The sequence below is a fragment of the Micromys minutus genome (genome assembly GCF_963924665.1).
Source record: "Micromys minutus genome assembly, chromosome: 3".
NCBI lineage: Eukaryota > Metazoa > Chordata > Mammalia > Rodentia > Muridae > Micromys > Micromys minutus.
The window spans coordinates 17,074,240-17,095,827 of NC_137972.1; the positions used below are offsets into that span (position 1 = coordinate 17,074,240).

The window sequence follows — 21,588 nt, forward strand, 5'->3', positions numbered from 1 at the left end:
TATCTAGGACTATGTGTGTAGGCAGATAAGGTACAGTGTTAAAATAGCTATGACTATAAATGCACATGTGGATACAAGAACAAGAAACCTCAAAATAGAGCTGTTTGAGGTTTTTCTTAAAGACCTGTGAAGTTTACGATATTTCATGGTGGTAAAAGTTAACACCTTAAAAGACAACAGCAAGAGGTGGCCAACTGGCCAGGATCAGCCAGACCTCCAAGTAAAGTAAGTGATAAGCTCTTTGATGAGGGATGGTGACTATTCAAGGTGTCCCTTACCTCAGCTTGGCTCAAGAAGAGCAGCTTGAGGCTATGCAATGACTGCACTGATGTTTGAGGGTCTGACTAGAAGGTTTATATTTGGGATTAAGACTGGGTCTTCATCAACTAAAGGAGTAGGCAGTTGTGGTTTGATAACTAAAGGTTTTTACAGCAAATCAGCATGTTTGTGTGTGTGTGTGTGTGTGTGTGTGTGTTTGTGTGTGATATTTATTTTTATCAAAAAATGAATTGTGAGGGACTACATGAAGTCCAAGAAAAAAAAAAAGAAAATGAAAAACCATTATGCTTAATCATTAAACACCAAGAAAACTTTGACTAATTCCACGTTACATCTTGTTTTTCATGTACTTTATGCTATCTGTAACTAGTAAGATGTTAATGGATACTATCCAACCTTTAAATAAACCAAGTACTGAGAAAAATATATTCGTATACTTTTTTTTTTTTTTTTTTAGCAACTGAAAAAGTTTTTATTTAACTTTATTCAAATTCAGGTTTTAGGTCCCTGAGAAAAATTATAAAGTCTTTAATATTGATTACCTCATTCCTACAAAGTGACCTATGTAGGTAGTATTTTTTTTCTCAGCCCCAAATTTACTTTATAGCAATAATAATAATAATAAAACTGAGCTGTAAAACTTTAGGTGGGAGAATGTGCATCAAGTGCTGGGTTCCAGACCATTCCTCTAAAACAAAGGAAATTGTTTTGAGCAAAGTGGAGAGCAACAGTTATCACCCACTAGCAGCGACCCGTACATTTATCTTTGTTTTTTAAAATAAAGTTGTTCAGTTAAAAAAAGAAGACAAAAACTAAAAAAAATATATATATATTTCTTCACATTCTTTTTTTACCTGGGTCATTTGAATTTAGTACCTCTTTTTTTATGTTGTGCTTTATCAAAAAGAAAAAAACACTCACAGGATTGGAGTGTTAATCAGTTCTATTCTATCTAAAGTTCCTATATATTTTATTGCAACGTTTTTCTCCTTAAAAGTCTACATTTTTTTCTATTTATTCAGAGGTCAGTTTTAAAGATCTTAAAGGAAGCTGCTGCTCGTTGGCTTTATAGTTATGGCCATCCTTCTATCTCTGTCTAAACAAACAGACACCATCTCTCTTTTAATTTTAAGTTAACTTCCCACCTATTCATTGAGTGTACTGATAGGTCCCTCCTCTCCTGATAATGCTATGGTCACAGTAATGACCAAACAGTTCTGACCTTCTTGCTCACAATCTTTGCATGACATTAGAAGAGGCAAACAACATGCAAAAACCACAAAGTGTGCCCTGTGTATGTGATTAGCCTCCAAGATAAGGACAACACACTCTCAGCAGATATAAAATTATAAGAAGGACTTAGCACCATTGGTATTTCTGTGCATATTGTCAAATAAACCTCCCAGATTTGAAGGGCGAATGTATGTTTCTCAGAGAAGCAATGATTTAGGTTTGTAAACATGTCCGTTTCTCACTTTTGCTCATGTACATCCCTTTTCTGGATCTCCAAACCTCCTTTACTCTTTGAAATGATAAGGAAGAAAATCTAGTTTGGTAGTTTGGTTTGTGTCTTAGAGAAGATTCTGCAGGCTAAAACCTCAAATAAGTTCTCTAGAAATGAATGAGTTCCTGACTATATTCCTGATTAAAGTCATTCTAAGCCTTGGAAGTAGGTGACACACTCTTGATGGTCTCCTGAAAACACAGCTATAAAGATTCAGTGTTTTTCTCACAGTTAAAAGCTAAGCAAAGATTGGAGTAGTTCTCTGCCAAAAATAATATTGTATAATATTGAAAGCAACTTACAATCTACTATCCATGTTATAATTAAAAACTTTATTTGAAGCTTCTTGTGGTAATTTACCCATTTAATCCCTGAGTTTGGGAAACAAGCTCAGGCACTCTCTATTTTTTGAGGTCAACTAGGTCTGTATGATTTTTTCCAGGGCAGCCATGGTTAAATAGTAAAACCCTGTCTTATCCACAACAAAGCAGAAAGCTACTTGTTTATCTTATTAAACCTTCATGGCAATCTTGTAAAGAAATGGCTTTTCTGATTTTAGTGGTCAATGAATTTGTGAATAATGGGACTGACATGAAGTCATAAGAACATGGGATAGTGTCCCATTCATGTCTTCCCAGCTCTCAGATTCTAGCTCTGTGGAAATCTAAAGCCCAGGCCCTTCTACATCCTCATTGCATCCATATTTTATGCCTGAATTAATGATGTATTTAGAGCATAGTTACAGAGTTAGTTATATACTGTCTTTAAGTAAGTCAGCTAATTTCTTCAGTCTTACCTGTGGAAAACTTACACATCACAAGCAAGCATATGCCTGCACTGGGACATGGTGACCACATTCTTCAATACTGTTGCTCCTTCATCCCCACTTATTTCTCAAAAATATCTATGAGAAAAATAGTGTATATTGCTATAGAAGTATGCAGCAGTATTTCTAAGACAGAAGAGAGTGAGACCAAAGGACTGTGAGTGTGATGTCAGCCTATGCTACACAGCAAGATACAAGTTTCTGAAGTGAGAACAACAACAATCAAAATATCTAACTAAAAACAAAGATAGAACAAAGTAAAACCCAGGCCTGAGTCTGTAGCTCAGTGTAAGGATATTTGGTGAGCTTGCTCATTGTCTTAGATTTGATTTCCTAACACCATAAAAACATCAGTGGTAAAACTACTCCATATATAATGACTTAAATGAACACAGGAAATATCTAAAACTAAATGGTAGAAGAGTGTAATGGAAAATTTCACCAGCAGAAATATGAGTGCTTTAAAGGATTTCCTGGTACATACTTAGTTGCATTTAGCATAATTCAAACTCAAGAAGTAATTAAATAAATAGTAAAATCCGGGAAAAATTTTAACAGCCTATTACAAATCTAGGAGCAGGGGAGAATTAATCTCTCCTTTTCCTTCTGTTTTTACTAAAGATACTGGTTTTGCTTGCTTTGAAGTTTACATTTTCTCAGTCTTCCTCAAATATCAATTATAGATATTTGTTTTACAACATCTGAAACAATATGTTGTGTCTCCCCGTTGCTTTCAGAGTCAGCTTTAATTAAGCAATTTCCTCTTTTCACTTTGGTCAAGAGGAGGGGCAGAAAATCATGAGGTTGAGTACCACTCAGTGGAAATTTAGTTTTGCCTTTCTTTTTGGAGCCTCTTAGAGTATACAGACAAGTAAAGGCCAATTTTCCCCAAAATTGGGGGATTAATTCCCTCCACAAGAATCAGTTCGGGATAGAGACACAGGTAATAATAATTGCTTTTATTGTTTTTCTTTCAAATGATAGAGTATACTCTAGAAAATTTCAGATGATGTAATATGAGCTCTGGATTGATGTGATTCCCTTTTGGTTGTGTTAGATCAGGTTAACTCTGGCAGATGTGAAAACTGTTATTCTGAACTAGTATTTTATTTTAGAGTTTGTTGTAACTTGTATTGTGTGAAATGAAACCCAAGTAGAAGGACCTATGGAGTTCGTAACTCTATAACTGGATCAAATGTTTACATATTATTCATTTGATGATGTCAACTATAAGAGCCATTTAAGATGGGTCAGTGAATATATGTACTTGCTATATAAGCCTGAATATTTGTGTTTGATCCCTGGAACTCATATAATGATGTAGAAGAAAGTTCGTCAAATTGTCTTCTGGACAACTGCACCTTGGCTTGATTATACACATTTCAAGAGAAATAATAATAAATAACATTTTTTAAAAAATTCTGTACATTAAAGGTTCATTTCATGTTAAGGAATAAGGAAAATCACTTCATAAATCTTCATAAATTATGAAATTAGATAAGAAAGCTATCAATATGCAGCTTGTTTCACATATTATGTAATGATTCCCTTCTCAGTTATTAATATAAGGGTAACGTCAGTTATAAATACTTACTGTTTACTAATATATTGATATCTAATATCAGATTGTATGCTTCATGGGCATTAGCTCATGTATTCTGCATAGTGACAAAATTTATTTTTATATAGCTTTTTCTTCCAACATCATGTATGAATATATGTTTTATTTGACATGGTGAGGTTATGGAATGATTTGAGATTAAATCTTCACCTTGTATCCTCTATGCCTTTCTCTGTTGCTCCCACACTCTACCCTAAAATTTCTTCTTTCTACATTACTGGTTGTTCCCATTACTAAAGGTTACAAATCATATCTGATTCCTGAGAGTCAGATGAGAGAGAATATTCAGAATTTGTCTTTCTGGGTCTGGTTTAACCCACTCAGTAGAATCTTTTCTGGTTGAATCCACTTATAAGCTACCAGCATGAGGAATGTGTAGATTGTGGCTTGGTTTGGCAGGTTGTATGTCTCAGTTGACTGTGACTTCAACCTAAGAGATATTTATGTATTTTGGATCACTGGCAGTGTTAAACTTTAAAATCCATTTGAAGATAGTTTCTGGGAGACTGAGATTCATGTATAAATAAAAAGACTACTCATGTATAAATAGAAAGAACAATTAATATTTATCAAAGTGTGTAAATAATTTTAAAGCAATACATTTATTTATTCCTAAAGGTTTGACTCTTTGGTATTTGAATGCATTGTTTAAAGTTTTTCACTGATTTTTAGTGGTACCCATTTTACCTAATATCTTTATATGGTGAATATTTTGATCAAAGAGCAGTGTCAATATTAGAATTACCTAGTTTAATTTTAATCATTTAAAATTTATTAGCAACATTGATGTGGCATTAGAAATATAAATGACTTAAATATAAATATACAGTGAGAACACATTAATGGAAATTGTGTTCAGTCCATGGCACAGTGTTTGGATCAAGTTATTAAAATATTTAATCAGAATATACAATTTCCCAACCCCATGTGTCATCAGATCCAGTTACCTTCCTAAAGATGGACATTTCAACTTTATTTTCTTTAAAGAAATCATCCAAGGTCCCATTTTAACTGAGGGTATACTCTGCGTACGTCCAAGATGAGTGAGAAAGAGGTCACCTACTTAACTGTGAGATTTCATAATTCTTCAGAGTTACAGAACAAGGTGAGATCTGAGAAGACCCAACAGCCCAGAGAAGGTGATCGCAGAGGTAAGTTTTTTTTAATGTCAAAATCCACATTTTTTAGTGCATTTTAAACTTTTAAAAATTAGAGATATCCTACTAGCTTCTATGGAAAACTATAATGTTCCAATTATGTCTACTTGGTTATACAAAAGTGGGGGAAGGAATAAAAGAATATCTATTAAAGAGTAATCATGTAAAAATTGTTTAAAACTAAGTTTAAATCAAAACACTAAATGTTTTTAATTTATAAAAAGAAAAAAATTCAACTCTACAACTGTTATTTATTTCTTAGCCAGTTACAAAGGAAATCAGATGGTAATAGTACAACAATACCAATCAGCAAGAAAAAAAATCTTGAGAGTCAAGAAGTGAAAAATCATTGGGAGACTTTTTTTTTTTTTTTAACAATTTAGTCTAGTGAAGAAAAATTCTGAAATCTTTAAAACAAACAGAAAAACTTGAGTCTGAAAATCGCCAAATGTTCTAGAGATACAAAGTCCTAAGAAGTAGAGCTTATGCATTAGAGCCAATAATTTTACTCTCAAAAAAGTGTTTTAATTGTCATAAATATCTCCAACATTTAATGTAACAAGGCAACAACAGTGGTTCATCAGAAGAGGAAGTCTCCTAGTGGAAATAGTATTACAGATGGACAGAGAGGAGAGAGAATTCATGTAGGGGGGAAGCTGAGTGTGAGTTTCTGAAAAGTCAAAGAATGATTTCTTCTATTAATGAAAAGTAGGAAATCTAACTTTTTATTCTTATTTTAGTTACACTGTACAGTGTCACAGCTATGCTCCAAGCTGACAATTTTTTCTTTCTTGATGTAGCAGTAATCAGAGTCATGACTTTCCTATTCCAAATGCCTTAGGTATACCAAAATATTTATTATATAAAGGAAAATTAAAATTACTGGGAAAAAGAGACGTATAGGCCCTTTCAAGGATAGAGATGTATACAGATCAGGTCCAGAGCATCTGTGGTTTCCTACCAATTCTCAAGAACATCCATTCATCTTCCTTTCTTCTCCGTCCTCAGTTACCTTTCATGGTGAACTGCATGCTCCAGCTTGGTATTCTGTCCTCAAATTGTATCTGTGCAACCAAGGTCTTTTGTATAATGTATGTTTGTTCCTGTCAAACTGCTTGAGCACACCAGCCTCTCATCCAGCTCCTTCTCGGTTCAGTTGAGAAGATTCAGAGTACAATGCCAAGGTTGAAATTGGTTTAAAATTTTGTGAAAGTTCACACATGTTGCATACTACAGTGGGCCCATTTTCACTAGAAAACTGCATTTATAAAATCATATTATCAGTTCATTTTTATCATCAGCTTGTGCTATATTTCTTCTTGTTTCCATGCTACACAAATTTTATTTAGTGTTGAGATGTGCTATTTTCATGCTGATGGGTTCTGCTTTGTTTTGTTGATTTAAGTGCATTCAGTCCCCTGGAAGCCCATTGTGATAGCTCTTGGAATCCTCTGTTCCCTTCTTCTGGTAACTGTTGCAGTGTTGGTGACAAACAGTGAGTAATGGACATATATCTTCATTGAATTTCTGCCTAAAAAATAGCTTTACATATGAACTATGCAGTTACAAACTCAGTACATTGTCCTGCCTATAATCATGGGATGAGTCAGAATCTCTGTATTTTAATAACTTTTTCTGACACATTGCATTGTTCTTTTATCTTTCCCACCTAATCTGTTAGCTTTGGGGCTGTTCTGAGCTGCCCTGTTGTTTCTCATTCTTGGTAATGTCCCTTCTAAGGACCTTTTGATAACCTATCTTCTGAGCTATATAATTTTAAATCTCATGAAAATATTACCCGAGAAACAGCCATACAAACAATTGATGATCTTTTATTCCATTTCTCTTCAGTGTATACTGAGGTCATGGCTAAGTAAAAAATACTTTATCTGTACAGAGACATTAAAATCTCAACTTTATTAGATTCCTTTGGATTTACAGAACAAATAAATTATGGGCTGTGCTAAAACGTAACTATAAATGCAAATATTTTGCATTCCATATCATCCAATAATATTTGTCTCATTCTTACTGTTTTTTAGTTTAAATTTTCATGTTGTGTTAAGTATTCACAGAATATTTTACTTACATATTTATTTGTAAATGTGTGTCCTAGAAATGAAGTAATTGGAAGTTATTTTCATTATAATTATAATTAGCTGTATAATTTATTTATAGTCAACTTACCTTTTGAGAAAAAAATTGATGTACTTCTTTCTTTAGCAAGATAATTGAAGTGCTAATTTATAAATGTTAAAATAATAATAAAAATATTTATCTATTTCTTTCATCATAACAATTTTTCTCTAACCTGATATATCGATATGTACCTTTGAGCTAATTTTTGATGTTATGTCTGTAATTAATTTAGTTTTTCCGTATAGTCAAGAAAAACATGAAACACAGGAAACTCTAAATTGCCACTATAACTGTAGCACCATGCAAACTGACATTGACTCAAAGGAAGAAATGATGAGAAATATGACTGCAAGTTGTCGTGCAAACATTGATATCCTGGACTCCCTCAACAGAGAACAGAAAATATGGTATAGTGAAACCATGACTGTTTTACATTCCTCAGAGCACACAGGTATGGAACTGGGGAGGATTGTAAATACAGTATTGCATTATTATCTATTGCTTTTCTTCAGAAGCATTCATGTACAACAAGCAGCACAAGATGCTGGTAGTCTTAGAGTTAATGGTTTGAGGCCTTCTTAATTCATGTATGCATCTAGAGAACAAAATATACCAGCTTGGATTAGTAGGATCTTTTAGTGCCTAAAAATTAGTGTCTGTTACTTCCTGGGTGTGGAATTTCCAATCATTAACCCTGAGAATTTTGATTGTTTGTTTCTAATAGAAAATCTAAATCTCTAAGTTAGTTGCTAACATAACTTGGAATTTTTTAATAAGGGCATATTTATCAACTATTTATGCTAAAGTAGACTTAGACATTTTACAGTTTAAAAGACAAGAGTGTGTGTGTTTGTGTGTGTGTGTGTGTGTGTTTGTGTGTATGTGTGTATTTCTCATATGAGTTTTACTGAGTGTTTGTCCTGTTTGTAATTAAGGGATCCTCCCTATAGCAGACAATGGAGCTTGACCATTGTGTGCTCACATCATAACAATGTCAGTGACAGTCACTGAGGATGGAAAGATGAAAATATGAAGTGTTACAAGAGATCTTCTTGCTTTTCACTGTGACTGGTTATATTTAACTGAGAAAGCTTATCTATTATCATTAAATATTGTTTATTGGATTTTGAGTTCACAAAGATCTTTTTTACATAATCTCATTTTGCTGTGAGAGTAGGATGTGATGATTCTCACATGTAAAGACTAATACATTTAAAATAGATACATTATAAAATTTGTGAAAGGATAAAAGCTCCAATTGCATCTTTAAAATATTCTAAACCCATGGAAAATGTTTTGTGTTATCACTTTAAAATAACTTCCTTGTCTGTAAAGAGTAGCATGTAATCCCTGTGATTACAAGGTTGAGGAAGGAGAAGTACATCCTTGAGGACAATGTAGACATCCTGCCAAATTACAGGCTTGTGTGAACTGCCCAATGATAACTTTTCATAGAAAACCGAAGGTTAGAGACAAAGTTTGTTAATAGATAACAGCCCATTCCATCACCTTTCTAAATAAAATATTCCTATTGAGGTGGTCCTAATAAACAAACAGCAGATATTTTAATATAGTCAGCTTGAAACATTAGCACATGTGGACACACCACTTATAGCATCCACATAATCAAGAGAACAGACTATCAACATCAAAACTTCCCTCTTATGTCTCTCATTTCTCTTAATGTAAGAGGAAATAACAAGAATCATAGCATGCTGCTAAGTGTGCAGTAGTGTGTGGACCAGTGTGCTTACAATGCGTTATTGTAGGTCTATAATTTTGCTATCACTGTAGTTGCTTCTGAGTAGCAAGTGTTCATCCCTGCCCTCCATCCCCTGGTATCTCACAATACTTCATAGAACTTTGTTGTTTTAGAAACTTTCTCTACAGGGAATCACAGAGTGAGGTCATAGACCTGGTTTGTTTCACTTTGCACACTGTTCTCAAGTTCATTCATGTTTGGCACATAGGTTAGATCTCTTTTGCTTTGTTGTGAGACATTATGTCATTCTGTATCTCATGGTAACTTGGAATACATAGTGTAGCTAAGACTGGCCTGGACGTCAACAATTAGCCTAGAATAATCACAAACTAGTGATAATCCTCTTGTCTTTCCCTTTTGAATGCCCATGCTATAGGCATAAGTCATTATGTCCGTCTGGATCACATATCTTTAAAGGATATGTGGTTTTCTTCTCTCTCTGTGTACTACATTTTTGCTACAGATATATTCATGATTAATATATAAAGTAGCTCTATATCTCTGTTTTATTAATAATCTTACATAGCTCATGAGTTTGCAGGGGACTCAGAATTATAGAATTTATTTATTTAGACCTGTAAGATTTTACTTCTCTCTCATTTTCCCTATCTTATGTGTTTTCTGTCTCTGTTTATAACAAGCTTAATTGATATGTTGTACTGAAAACAGAGTAAAAACAAACTATAAATTTAACCATATATTTTCACTTTTACAGGCAAAGGTGTTAAAATACACTGGTTCTGCCTTGGTATAAAGTGTTACTACTTCTTCATGGACACAAGAACATGGAGTGGATGTAAACAGACTTGCCAGAATTACAGCTTATCCCTTCTGAAGATCGATAATGAGGATGAACTGGTACAGTAGACACATTCTTTTATTCTCTTAGAGTCTGACTTTATCCCTGAAAAATGAAATAAATGAATCCAGTTTTTTTTCATTTGTATATGAATGGCCTGTTATATGAACAAAACAGTGTGGCACAGGTCTGTTGAGAGGATGGTCAGCACTACAGAGATATTGTGTCTTTTACTCTACTCTTTGTCAGGAATCTATAAGAGAATGTCTCAGAAAGCATGTCTCTTCCTAATGAAGTTTATCCCTTTTGTACAGCACATCCAGTGGGTGAGTGACAGGAAAATCCCCTCTGTGTAAGGTTTGCTCTTTAGAACCTAGAAGTGAAGATTTCTGAGATGTTCAATCAAAGGACAACAAGGAAAGTAGTTGAGCTCTGGACTTGTCTGCAAAATAAGATAACATGACAAATGCAAAATTAAATGCTTGATCAGTTAGCTCCATGGTGGTTTTCGAAGAAAATATCCACAGTATTTACTGCACAGAAATTCTTATGTTGTGTGAAAAAATTATCCATTTTTAGTAATAACTATTTAAAAGCAAACAATGTTTCCAAGATTCTGTCATTTCTGCTCTAATTATCTCTTCAAACATGAACTTTTTTCTATAGAAATAATTGCAGTATCACTTTGAAAACTTTGTTATTTATAGCATTGTATGATATTTAAGCATCAATTTGTTACATGTTTAAAGATTAACATAAAAATGATTTTGAAAATCAAATAATTCTGTAATTTTTCATTTAATATGGTAACCATAACCATTCTAATTTTATAGTTATTATTATTTTAACTACAACTACTACAACTATTTATACTACTATTAATTGTAATAGTAGTATTTCCCTTATTCATTTTACATCTTGTTCACTGCCCTTCTTTTGGTCACCCCTCCCAAAATCCATACCTTTCTGACCCTCCTTCTCCTGTGATAAGGTGGGGGCTCTCTTGGGATTCACATACTTTGGCACATCAAGTCTTCATGAGGCTAGGTGTATCCTCTTTCACTACGGCAAAACAAAGTAGCCCAGCTATAAGAACATGACCCACGTCCAGAAAAAAGCTTTTGGGATAGTGGCTGCTCCAGTTGTTTGTACCCACAATGAGGTCCCAGCTGCACATGTTCAGGGAGGCAGAGGTTCAGCCCCTTTAATGTTCTCTGTTTGGTGGTTCTGTATCTGAGAGACCCAGGGTACCAGGTTAGTTGATTTTTTTGGTCTTTCTGTGGATATATATCCCAATTAGGACCCGCAATCCTTCCTGCTTTTTTTTTTATAGCTGTTTCCAATCTTCTTTCACCTTTTGATTGGGGACATTTATGTATGCCCGAGTCAGCAGTTGGAAGAATCCTCACAGAAGCTGGCACTGAAGGAGCCTCCTATCTGCAAGCATAACAGAATATCATTAATAGGGTCAGAGATTGATGATTTTCCATGGAATGGGTCTCAATTTGAGCTGGTTATTGGTTTGCTGTTACCGCAGTCTTTGTTCTATACACATTCCCTGTATTTTTGTAAACAAGATAAGTTTTGAAACAAACGTTCTGTGAATTTTTTTTTTTGTATCACTAATACTTTCCTGTGATTCTTTCCTGGCTGTAGGATGCAGCTTCCTTAGGCTAAATAGAGTTACAGCTAAGGACGCCCCCATTTAATCTTGTGTCCCTTCCCTATCAATGGTCTCCATATCTTCCTGGAGATGACTACTACAAACCCCACATCAGTTGCAGATTCTATTCATTCTAATTGCCAAAACCCTCCCTCTCACCCCTCCCAAAAACTGACCCTGAATCCTCCTCTCTTGATCCTCTCTCATACTCAGTTTCCTCCTTTTGACTGTCTTCTATTACTATTTCATCCCTGCCTCCAAGTGAGACTGAAGCATCATTGATTGTGTCTTATTTCCCTTGCAGCAACTTGAGTCTGTGGCATGTAGCATGGGAATCATTATTTTATTGCTAATATTCACTTAAAAGTGAATATATACCAGGAATATCCTTTGGGGTCTTGGATATATCACTCTAGATAATATTCCCAAGTTCCATTCATTTGTCTGCAAAATCCATGATATTTCTGCTTTAAAAAGCTGAAACATAATCTATTATATATATGTCCCACAATTATTTATCTATTCTTTATTAGAAGAACTTCTATGATAATTCAAGTTTCTGGCTGTTACAAACATTCTACAAACATAGCTGGTAACATGTCTTTGTGGGATGGTGGGACAACTTTTGAGTATATGTCCAGAAGTGGTATATCTGAGCTTTGAGGAGAACTACTGTCATTTTTCTGAAAACCCACCAAATTTATTTTCAACGTTATTGTACAAATGCATCCTTTCTCTAGCATTTCAGTACTCTTTCCCTTGCTCCACATCCTTGTCAGCATGTGTTATCAGTTGAACTTTTAATTTTATTCATTATTATTGGTACAAGATGAAATCTCAGAGTTCTTCTGATTTGCCTTTCCCTAATGGGTAAGAACTTCCACCATTTGTTAATATGCTTTTTGGACATTGAAGATTCTTCTGTTAAGTATTCACCATTTAGATCAGGCATAGACGGTGCAATGGAAAAAATGGATATAACAGTAAAAAAAATGCTAAATCTATAAAAACAAAATCCTGCCTTAAGTAGGAAGATTGCAAGCTCAAGGATAGACTTGTCAAATAGTTAGTCTTGTTCTAAGAAGCACAGTCATAGATCATATCATGATTCCAATGAGTCAGGGCATCTGAAGTTTTTTGTTTTTGTTTTGTTTTGTTTTTGTTTTGTTTTTTTAAACTTACTAAGATAACATCAGTTTTGATGAAAATATGGTACTAGTCAGAAGTCACTTTAAAAAATTAACATGATAAAACCAACCAGTGGGAAGACAGGACAGCAGAGATGACACAGAAATCCTGGAAACTTTTGTGCATGGTTTTCTCTCATCAAAAGGACAAAATTTTATCAGAAGTTGTATTGTTTCCCTTACAGAGAATCCTTCACCTCCAAATTACTCCAGGCAATTACTGGATTGGATTTTCATATAATAAAGAAAAAGAGGAATGGGCATGGATTGACAATGTCCCAACTAAACTGTAAGTTTCTGACTTCAGACTCTAACACTAGTGTGGAAATTCGGAGGACTGTGGCAAATGCTGTTCTCTCATTTCACTTGGCTTGCCTCATTTTCTATGGAACTCACACGTAAGGACAAGTTTCATAAGCTTGTCTCTGGGAAAGATTAACAGAGGGAAGTTGAGTGTTCAAGGAAAAAACCCAAAGTGGCTTAATACTGCATACATCTCCAGATTGTGTCTCCAAAGATGTGAAGAACAATATTAAGTCAACAACTTAAGATGTTGTGAAGTGAAAAAAAGATCATGACAGATACAGTGAGTGTGAACCTCTCAGACTTGGTATTTTTGATGGTTGTTACGTTACACTATTGTTGGTTATTTATAAATATAAGAACATGTTTATATAAACATACATATGTATGCTTACCATCCATTACAAGGTGTTTTGTTGAGTAAATTTGAGATTTTATTTATTCATAAACTTGTAGAAAACTATTAATTGTATATGTTTATAAATAATACATTTTGATTGTATCATATACATCCAATAATATATGAACATATCACGCCATAGTCTGACTAAAATTTCTAACATGTGACCCTCTTATGCTTGTCTTTGGAACTAACTTTCATATGTGCAGGGTTTTATGCTATCTACTGGAACAAGTAAAACCACCAGTAGCCACACTCTCAAAAAAGAATTGAATTTTCATTTTCCAGCAGCTGTCACATAAGAATAGTGATTTGTACAACCTAATGATCCAGCTATTCCACTTCTGGGCATATACCCCAGAGATACTCCAATCTACAACAAAGATAAATGCACCACAATGTTCATAGCAGCTCTATTTATAATAGCCAGAAGCTTGAAAGAACCCAAATGTCCTTCAGTAGATGAGTGGATACAAAAATTGTGGTACATTTACACAATGGAGTACTACTCAGCCATCAGAAACAATGACTTAACCAAATTCTTAAGAAAATGGTTGCATCTAGAGAATATCATCCTGAGTGAGATAACCCAGTCACAAAAGAACAGACATAATATGCAGTCACTGATAGTTGGAAGCTAACCCCAGAGGCTCGGACTACCCCAGAAACAACTCACAGACTGTATGAAGTTCAAGAAAACAAAACAAAATAAAACAAAAACAAAAAAACACCAAAAAACAAAAACAAAACAAAAGAAAACAAAAGTCATACTCAATCCTTACACACCAAGAAAACTTTGACTAATTTTGGGTTACATCCTGTTTTACATGTACTTTATGCTCATTGTAACTAGTAAGACCTTAATGTAGGGTTTCAAACCTTAAAAGAAAAAAAAAAAAAGCCAAGCACTGACACAATTTTATTTGTATGCATTTATACAAAAATGTTTAAATTTTTTCTTTTATCTTTGTTTTTTAAAATAAAGTTTTTTAAAAAAAGGAATAGTGATTTCTTGAGAAGAAATAACCTTGCACAATTTTCATATTATCCATAAGTCTGCTTTCTTCTTCTCTGTTTCTTACATTCTTCCTATGTCTTCTACCCTGCTGTTCCCTGACTCTTGCTGATGGTATGGAGACAGAGAAGCTGGTGCAGATATCACCATTAAAACTGAGCATATAAGCACTTCTCCTAAGTACATTGAACAAATCTCCCTTTCTGCTTGGATTATGGCTCACTGTATGGTGGTTCTGCTTGGATTATGGTTTTCTTATGGAGGTTGAGAGTAACACAGTTTTAACCTATAGTTAGAATGCATGTTGATCCCTGACCACTTACTTAGCAGAGTGATTGTTTCAAGTTCAAGACTAGGGTCTGTGATCACCCCAATCTTGGACTTTTGGTTTGTATTATACAACCTAATCTTATTTGCTGGTAAGGAAAAGGCTCTGTACCAATAGAAAGTATCAGTTTATCTTATAACATATCTTGCCAAGCAGGCCAGCACTGTAGCATGCAGGGTTCTGCTGCAACCTGCAAAAAATCTACTATCTTCTGAAAGTCAGCAGAAGTGAAGATATTTCCACATTGGATTGGGATTGACTTCTGTATGTGTTAATATCAATGTTGGGAGTATCTTCAGCTGTAGGTCCTTACCATTTAGTTATGGTAATTAAGGGCAGGAGCCATTGCTCTGTGGTAGACCTATATAATCTTCCTGACCATTAAGTAATCATTCTAAAGGTATCTTTTGCCTTATGATTTGGCTTTCTTTTAAAAACTTCTCTTCTGTAATTGTAACCCTTTCCTAAATTTAAATAATTATGTTTTAATTATTTTTTCATTAAATTTATTTGGATCAGGTTTCCTCCCCACTGAATACTTCTTACTCAATAAGTTTCTACATACTCAATGCCATATTATGTCTCTCTCTATGAAACAAAAACAATAAGGGGAAAATAAAGTCAAGGCAGCAAAGAAAAAAAAAACAATGAAAAAGTGAATAAGACAAAAAATTTCTCCCTCAAAAAGTAAAGAAAAAAAGAAATAAAAAAAAACCATACATCAAAAACAAAAATTCCAAACCACCAGTGAAATATGGAGTCAGTTTTGTGTTGGTCAACTATAAACTGACTATCTAGTGGGTATCCATAAGGTCTTTTATATATTCTTAGTTTCTCTTTAACCATCCTTTATCCTCTTCTGTCCCATTCTTCAGTTCTCATCCACATTTTTCTTGAATCATCAAAATCACCCTCTGCCTTAACATCATACATTTATCATTTTAGTGTGTAGATTGTGTTTACAAATACAAATTTTCAGAAATCACTCCATAAGTATGTGTTTGCTGTTTAATAACTTTGCTACCTATTTATTCATAAGTTAAGTTGCATTTTATGTAAATTAAAAAATAATTTTTATGTTTTGTTTATATTTTGAGATAGGCATTCATCTTACCCATGCTGTCCTTAAACTCATTATCTTATTGTTTATATTCGTAATTTTTGAGACGACAGGCAGTCAAGTCTCCCCTCTGTTTTGTTTCTTGAAAAATGTCAGTTATACATAATCACATTTGCTGGATGTTAATCCTATTTTCTGTACTTTGTATTTTTCATGCACTGTTTCTGTTGTGTTTGTTCATGGTGTTATTTTATTTGTTTCATTTACTCTGTTTCTTCAGCAGATACAGAAACTGTCTGAGATATGTTATGCTCAGTGATTACTTTCTCAGGAAATTTTCATTCAGTACCCGTGAATAAGGCAAGTCTAGCTCACTTCTATTCAAGTGTGCCCCTGTCAGTGTGAACAGCTAGACTCTCAAACTTCCTGAAAACATTTTCCTCTCTTTCTTTGAAGGACATTCATAAAGAGGCTGTAACAGAAATGGCCACAGGAAAGACAGTATTATAAGATGTCTTTTTGTAAAATTACAACTTTTAAAATTTTCTATTATTATTAGATATTTAATTTGCTTACATTTCAAATGTTATGTTTTTTTCCAGTTTTCACTCTGGAATCCCTGTATTCCAACCCTCATCCCCTTCCTTTATTTGTTGCTCCCCCACTGACCCACTCATTCCCTCCAGCCAGCCTGCCCTTGCATTTTCCTACACTGAGGAATCAAGCCTTCACAGGACCAAGGGCCTTTCCTCCCATTGATCCCCAATACTGCCATCCTTTGCTGTATATTAAGCTGTAGCCATGGGTTGTTCCCATGTGTACTCTTTGGTTGGTGGTTTAGTCCTTGGGAGAACTGGGGAGCCTGGTTGGTTGATATTGTTGTTCTTCCTATGGGATTTCAAACTCCTTCACTTCATTCAGTCCTTTCTATAACTCCTCCAATGGGAAGCCCAATTCTCAGTCCACTGGTTGGCTGCAAGCATCAGCCTTTGGATTTGTCAGGCTCTGGCAGAGCCTTTCAGGAGACATCCATATTAGGTTCCTTGCAGCATTCTTTGACATCAGCAATAATGACTGGGTTTGGTAGCTACATATGAGATTGATTCCCAGGTCCAGGTAAGGCAGTCACTGGATAGCCTTACCTTCAATCTTTGCCCCACTCTTTGTAGTTATATTTCCTCTTGTGAGTAATTTGTTCTCTCTTCTAAAAAACAGTAAAGCATCCACATATTGATCTTGGGTATCTTGAGATTTTAGGCTAATATCTACTTATCACTGAGATCATAGTATGTGTGTTCTTTGGTTTGTGAGTTACCTCAATCAAGAGGATATTTTGTATTTCCATCCATTTGCCTAACATTTTTAGTACTCTATTGTGTAAATGAGCCATATTTTCTGTATCCAGTTCACTTTTGAAGGACATCATGGTTCTTTCCAATTTCTGTCTATTGTAAATAAGCCTGCTATGAACATAGTTGAGTATGTATGTGTCCTTGTTATATGTTGAAGCATCTTTTAGGTATATTTCCGGGAGTTGTGTATCTGGTTTCTTAGTTAAAACAAAGTCCATTTTTCTGAGGAACTCCTAGACTTATTCCCAAAGTGGTTGTAACAGCTTTCAATCCTACCAAAAATGATGGAATGATACTCTTTCTTTACATCCTCTCAATTATCTGCTTTTCCCTGAGTTTTTGATCTTAGCTATTTGGACTGTTATAAGGTGGAATTTCAGGGTTGTTTGATTTGCATTTCTCTGATAACAAATGATGTTGAACATTTCTTTAGGTGCTAAACAGCCATTCAATTTTCCTCAGTTGAGAATTCCAGGTCTAGAGCTCTACCCCATTTTTAAAATTTTATTTTATTTAACATATATGAATACACTGTTGCGGTCCTCAGACATGTGAGAATAAGGTATCAGATCCCACTACAGATGGTTGTGAGTCATCATATGGTTGCTGGGAATTGAACTCAGAACATCTGCAAGAGCAGTCAGTGCTTTTAACTTCTGAGCCACCTCTCCATCCCTACCATACCTCATTTTTATTAAGGTTATTTGGTTCTCTGGAGTCTAACTTATTTGGTTCATTGTATATCTTAGATATTAACCCTCTTTCAGATGTAGGATTAGTAAAAATATTTTCTCAATCTGTTGGTTTCCTCTTTTCCTATTGACAGTGTCCTTTGCCTTACAGAAGCTTTGTGATTTTATGTGGTCCTATTTGTATATTCTTGATTTTGAAACATGAGTCTTTGGTGTTCTGTTCAGGAAAATTTCCCCTGTGACTGTGTGTTCTCTTCTATTAGTTTCAGTGTATCTGGTCTCATATGGAGGTCCTTGATTCACTTGGCCTTGAGCTTTGAACAAAGAGATATGAATGCATTGATTTGCACTCTTCTACATGCTGACCTCCAGTTTAACCAGCACAATTTGCTGAAAATGCTGTCTTTCCCCTACTGGTTGGTATTTGCTCTTTGTCAAAGATCAATTGACCATAGGTTGGTAGTTATGGATCCTCAATTCTATTCCATTGATCTACCTGCTTGTCTCTGTACTCATACCTTTCAGATTTTAATGATGATTCCCCTGTAATACTATTTGAGCTTGGGGATAATGATTCCTCTAGAAGTTCTTTTAAAGTTATTATAGTTTTCACTATTCTGATTTTTATTAAAATGTATTTACAAATTGCTTTTTCCAACTCTGTCAAGATAGAGTTGGAATTTTGATGGGGATAACATTGAATCTGTACATTGCTTTTGGGTAGGTGACCATTTTTACTATATTACTTCTATCAATCCATGAGCATTAGAGATCTTTCCATCTTCTGAGATCTTCTTCAATTTCATTTTTCTTTGAGACTTAAGGTTCTTGTCCTACAGATATTTTAGTTCCATGATGAGAGTCACACCATGGAATTTTATATTATTTGTGTTTACTGTGAATAGTGTCATTTTCCTACTTTCTTTATCAGCCTGTTCATCCTTTGAGTAGGAAAAGCTACTGAGTTAATTTTATATCAAACCACTTTGTTGATATTGTTTATCAGATTTAGAAGTTCTCTGGTGGAATTTTTGGGGTCATTTAAATATACAATCGTATCTTTTGCTAATAATTATGACTTCTTCCTCTCTAATATGTATCACTTTGACCTCCTTTTGTTGTCTGATTACTGTGAGTAGTACTTCCAGTACTACATTACCTTGGTAGAAAAAGAGCAGAAACATAGTCCCTGATTTTAGTGAGATTATTTCAAGTTTTTCTCTATTTATTCTGATGTTGGCTACTGTTTTGCTGTATATTGCTTTTACTATGTTTAGAAATGGGCTTTAGAATCCCGATGTTTTCAAGACTTTTATATCTAAGGGGTCTTGAATTGTGTCAAATGTTTTCTCAGCCTTAATGAAATCTAATGTATTTTTTCTTTGAGTATTTTTTTTTCTGTAGCAATTATATTGATAGATCCCTATATATTAAAACATCCCTTGCTCCCTAAAATAATGTCTACATGATCATTATAGGTGATCATTTTGTGTGTGCTTGGTTTCAGTTTGTGAGAATTTTATAAAGTATTTTTGCATTGATGTCCACAAGGGAGATTGGTCTGAAGATCTCTTTGTCTGGTCTTTGTGTAGTTTAGAGATAAGTGTAATTCTGACTTCATAGAAGTAATTGGGTAGTGTTTCTTGTGCTTCCATTTCAGAAAATAGTTTGAAGAGCATTGGTATTAGGTATTCTTTGATGCTCTGATAGAATTCTGTACTAAATCCATCTGTTCCTTAGCTTTTTTTGGTTGGGAGAATTTTAATGACTGCTTCTATTTCTTTAGGGGTTATGGAATTATTTACATGGTTCATTTGATTTTAATTTAATATTGGTAGCTGTTACCTGTCTATAAAATTGCCACTTTCACTCAGATTTTCCAATTTTATTGAGTATTCATTTTTGTAGTAGGATCTGATGATTTTTAAAAAATTCTTCAGTTTGTGTTATTATATCTTCCTTTTTCATTTCTTATTTTGTTAAGTTGGATACTGTCTCGCCCGTGTCCTCTACTTAGTCTGGCTAAAGGTTTATCTCTCTCTCTCTCTCTCTCTCTCTCTCTCTCTCTCTCTCTCTCTCTCTCTCTCTCTCTCTCTCTCTAATAAAAGAACCACCTCCTCATTTTGTTCATTCTTTGTATAGTTCTTTTTGTTTTTCCTTGGTTGATTTCTTTCCTGTGTTTGATTATGTCCTTCAGTCCTCTCCTCTTTGATGTATTTGCTTCCTTTTGTTCTAGAGCTTTCATGTCTGTTGTCAAGCTTTTAGTGCAGGCTCTCTCCAGTTTGTTTTGAAGAAATTCAGAGTTATGTGTTTTTTTTTTTCTTAGTACTGTTTTCATAGTGACCCATGAGTTTGGGTATATTGTGACTTCATTTTTATTAAATTCTGAAAAAAAAAATCTTTATTTTTTTAAATTTACTACTTGACAAAGTTATCATTAAATAGAATGTTTTTCAGCTTCAATGTGTATATGGCTTTTTTTGTTTTGTTTTGTTGTTATTGAAGACCATGCTAAGTACATGATTATCTGGTAGGATGCATGCAATTATTTTAATCTTGTTGTATATATTGAAGTCTATTTTGTGACTGAATATATGGTCCCTATTGGAGAAGGTACCCTGAGGTGATCAGAAGGTGCATTCTTTTGTTTTAAGATAAAATGTTTTATAGATATCTGTTAAATCAATTTGTTTCATAACTTCTGTTAATTTCACTGTGTTTCTGTTTAGTGTCTGTTTCCATGATCTGTCTAAAGATGAATGTGGGGTGCTGAAGTCTCCCAGCATTGTTGTGTTGTGTGTGGTGCAACGTATGTTTTGCGCTTTAGTAACATTTATTACATGAATGTGGGTGTCCTTGCATTTGGAGCATAGATGTTTAGAATTGAGAGTTTATATTGATAGATTTTTCTTTGATGGCTATAAAGTATCCTTCCTCTTATTTTTGGCTAATTTTCTGTTGAAAATTGATTTTATTCATAACTAGATTATTTCTTGTGACCATTTGCTGTCATTTTTTTCAGTCTTCTCTCTGAGGTAGTGTCTGTGTTTGTTACTGAAGTGCATTTTCTCTATGCAGCAAAATGCTGTGTTTTGTTTATGTATCCAGTCTTTAAGTCTGTGTTTTTAATGGGAGGATTGAGTCTCTTTATGTTAAGAGATATTAAGGAATAGTGATTGTTTCTTCTTGTTATTTAGTTGTTAGGGGTGGAATTGTGTTTATGTGGCTATCTTCTTTAGGATTTGTAGAACCCAAAAAAATTACTTTCTTGATGTTTCTAAGGTGCAGTTTGCCTCCTTGCATTGGAGTTTCCTTCGGTTATTATTTGTAGGGCTGTATATTTGGAAAGATATTGTGTAAGTTTGTTTTTGTCATAGAATATCTTGGTTTCCCCATTTATGTTAGTGGAGAGTTTTGTGGGGTATTGTAATATGGGTTAGCACTTGTCTTTTCCTACTGTTTTTATGATATCTTCCCAAGATCTTTTGGCTTTTATGTCTC

At 34.2% G+C, this 21,588-nt stretch overlaps 1 protein-coding gene across 1 annotated transcript in view; it reads left to right on the forward strand.

The window, feature by feature from the left end:
- LOC308418402 (killer cell lectin-like receptor 5) overlaps window positions 1-21,588 on the forward strand; it is a gene marked incomplete at both ends in the record, with an annotated part of 138,161 nt that overhangs the window by 44,115 nt on the left and 72,458 nt on the right. Inside the window, 2 exons of the mRNA XM_080913754.1 lie at window positions 5,270-5,381; window positions 6,793-6,882. Coding sequence (XP_080769880.1) covers window positions 5,270-5,381; window positions 6,793-6,882 — 202 coding nt within the window. The remainder of the gene's footprint in view (window positions 1-5,269; window positions 5,382-6,792; window positions 6,883-21,588) is intronic.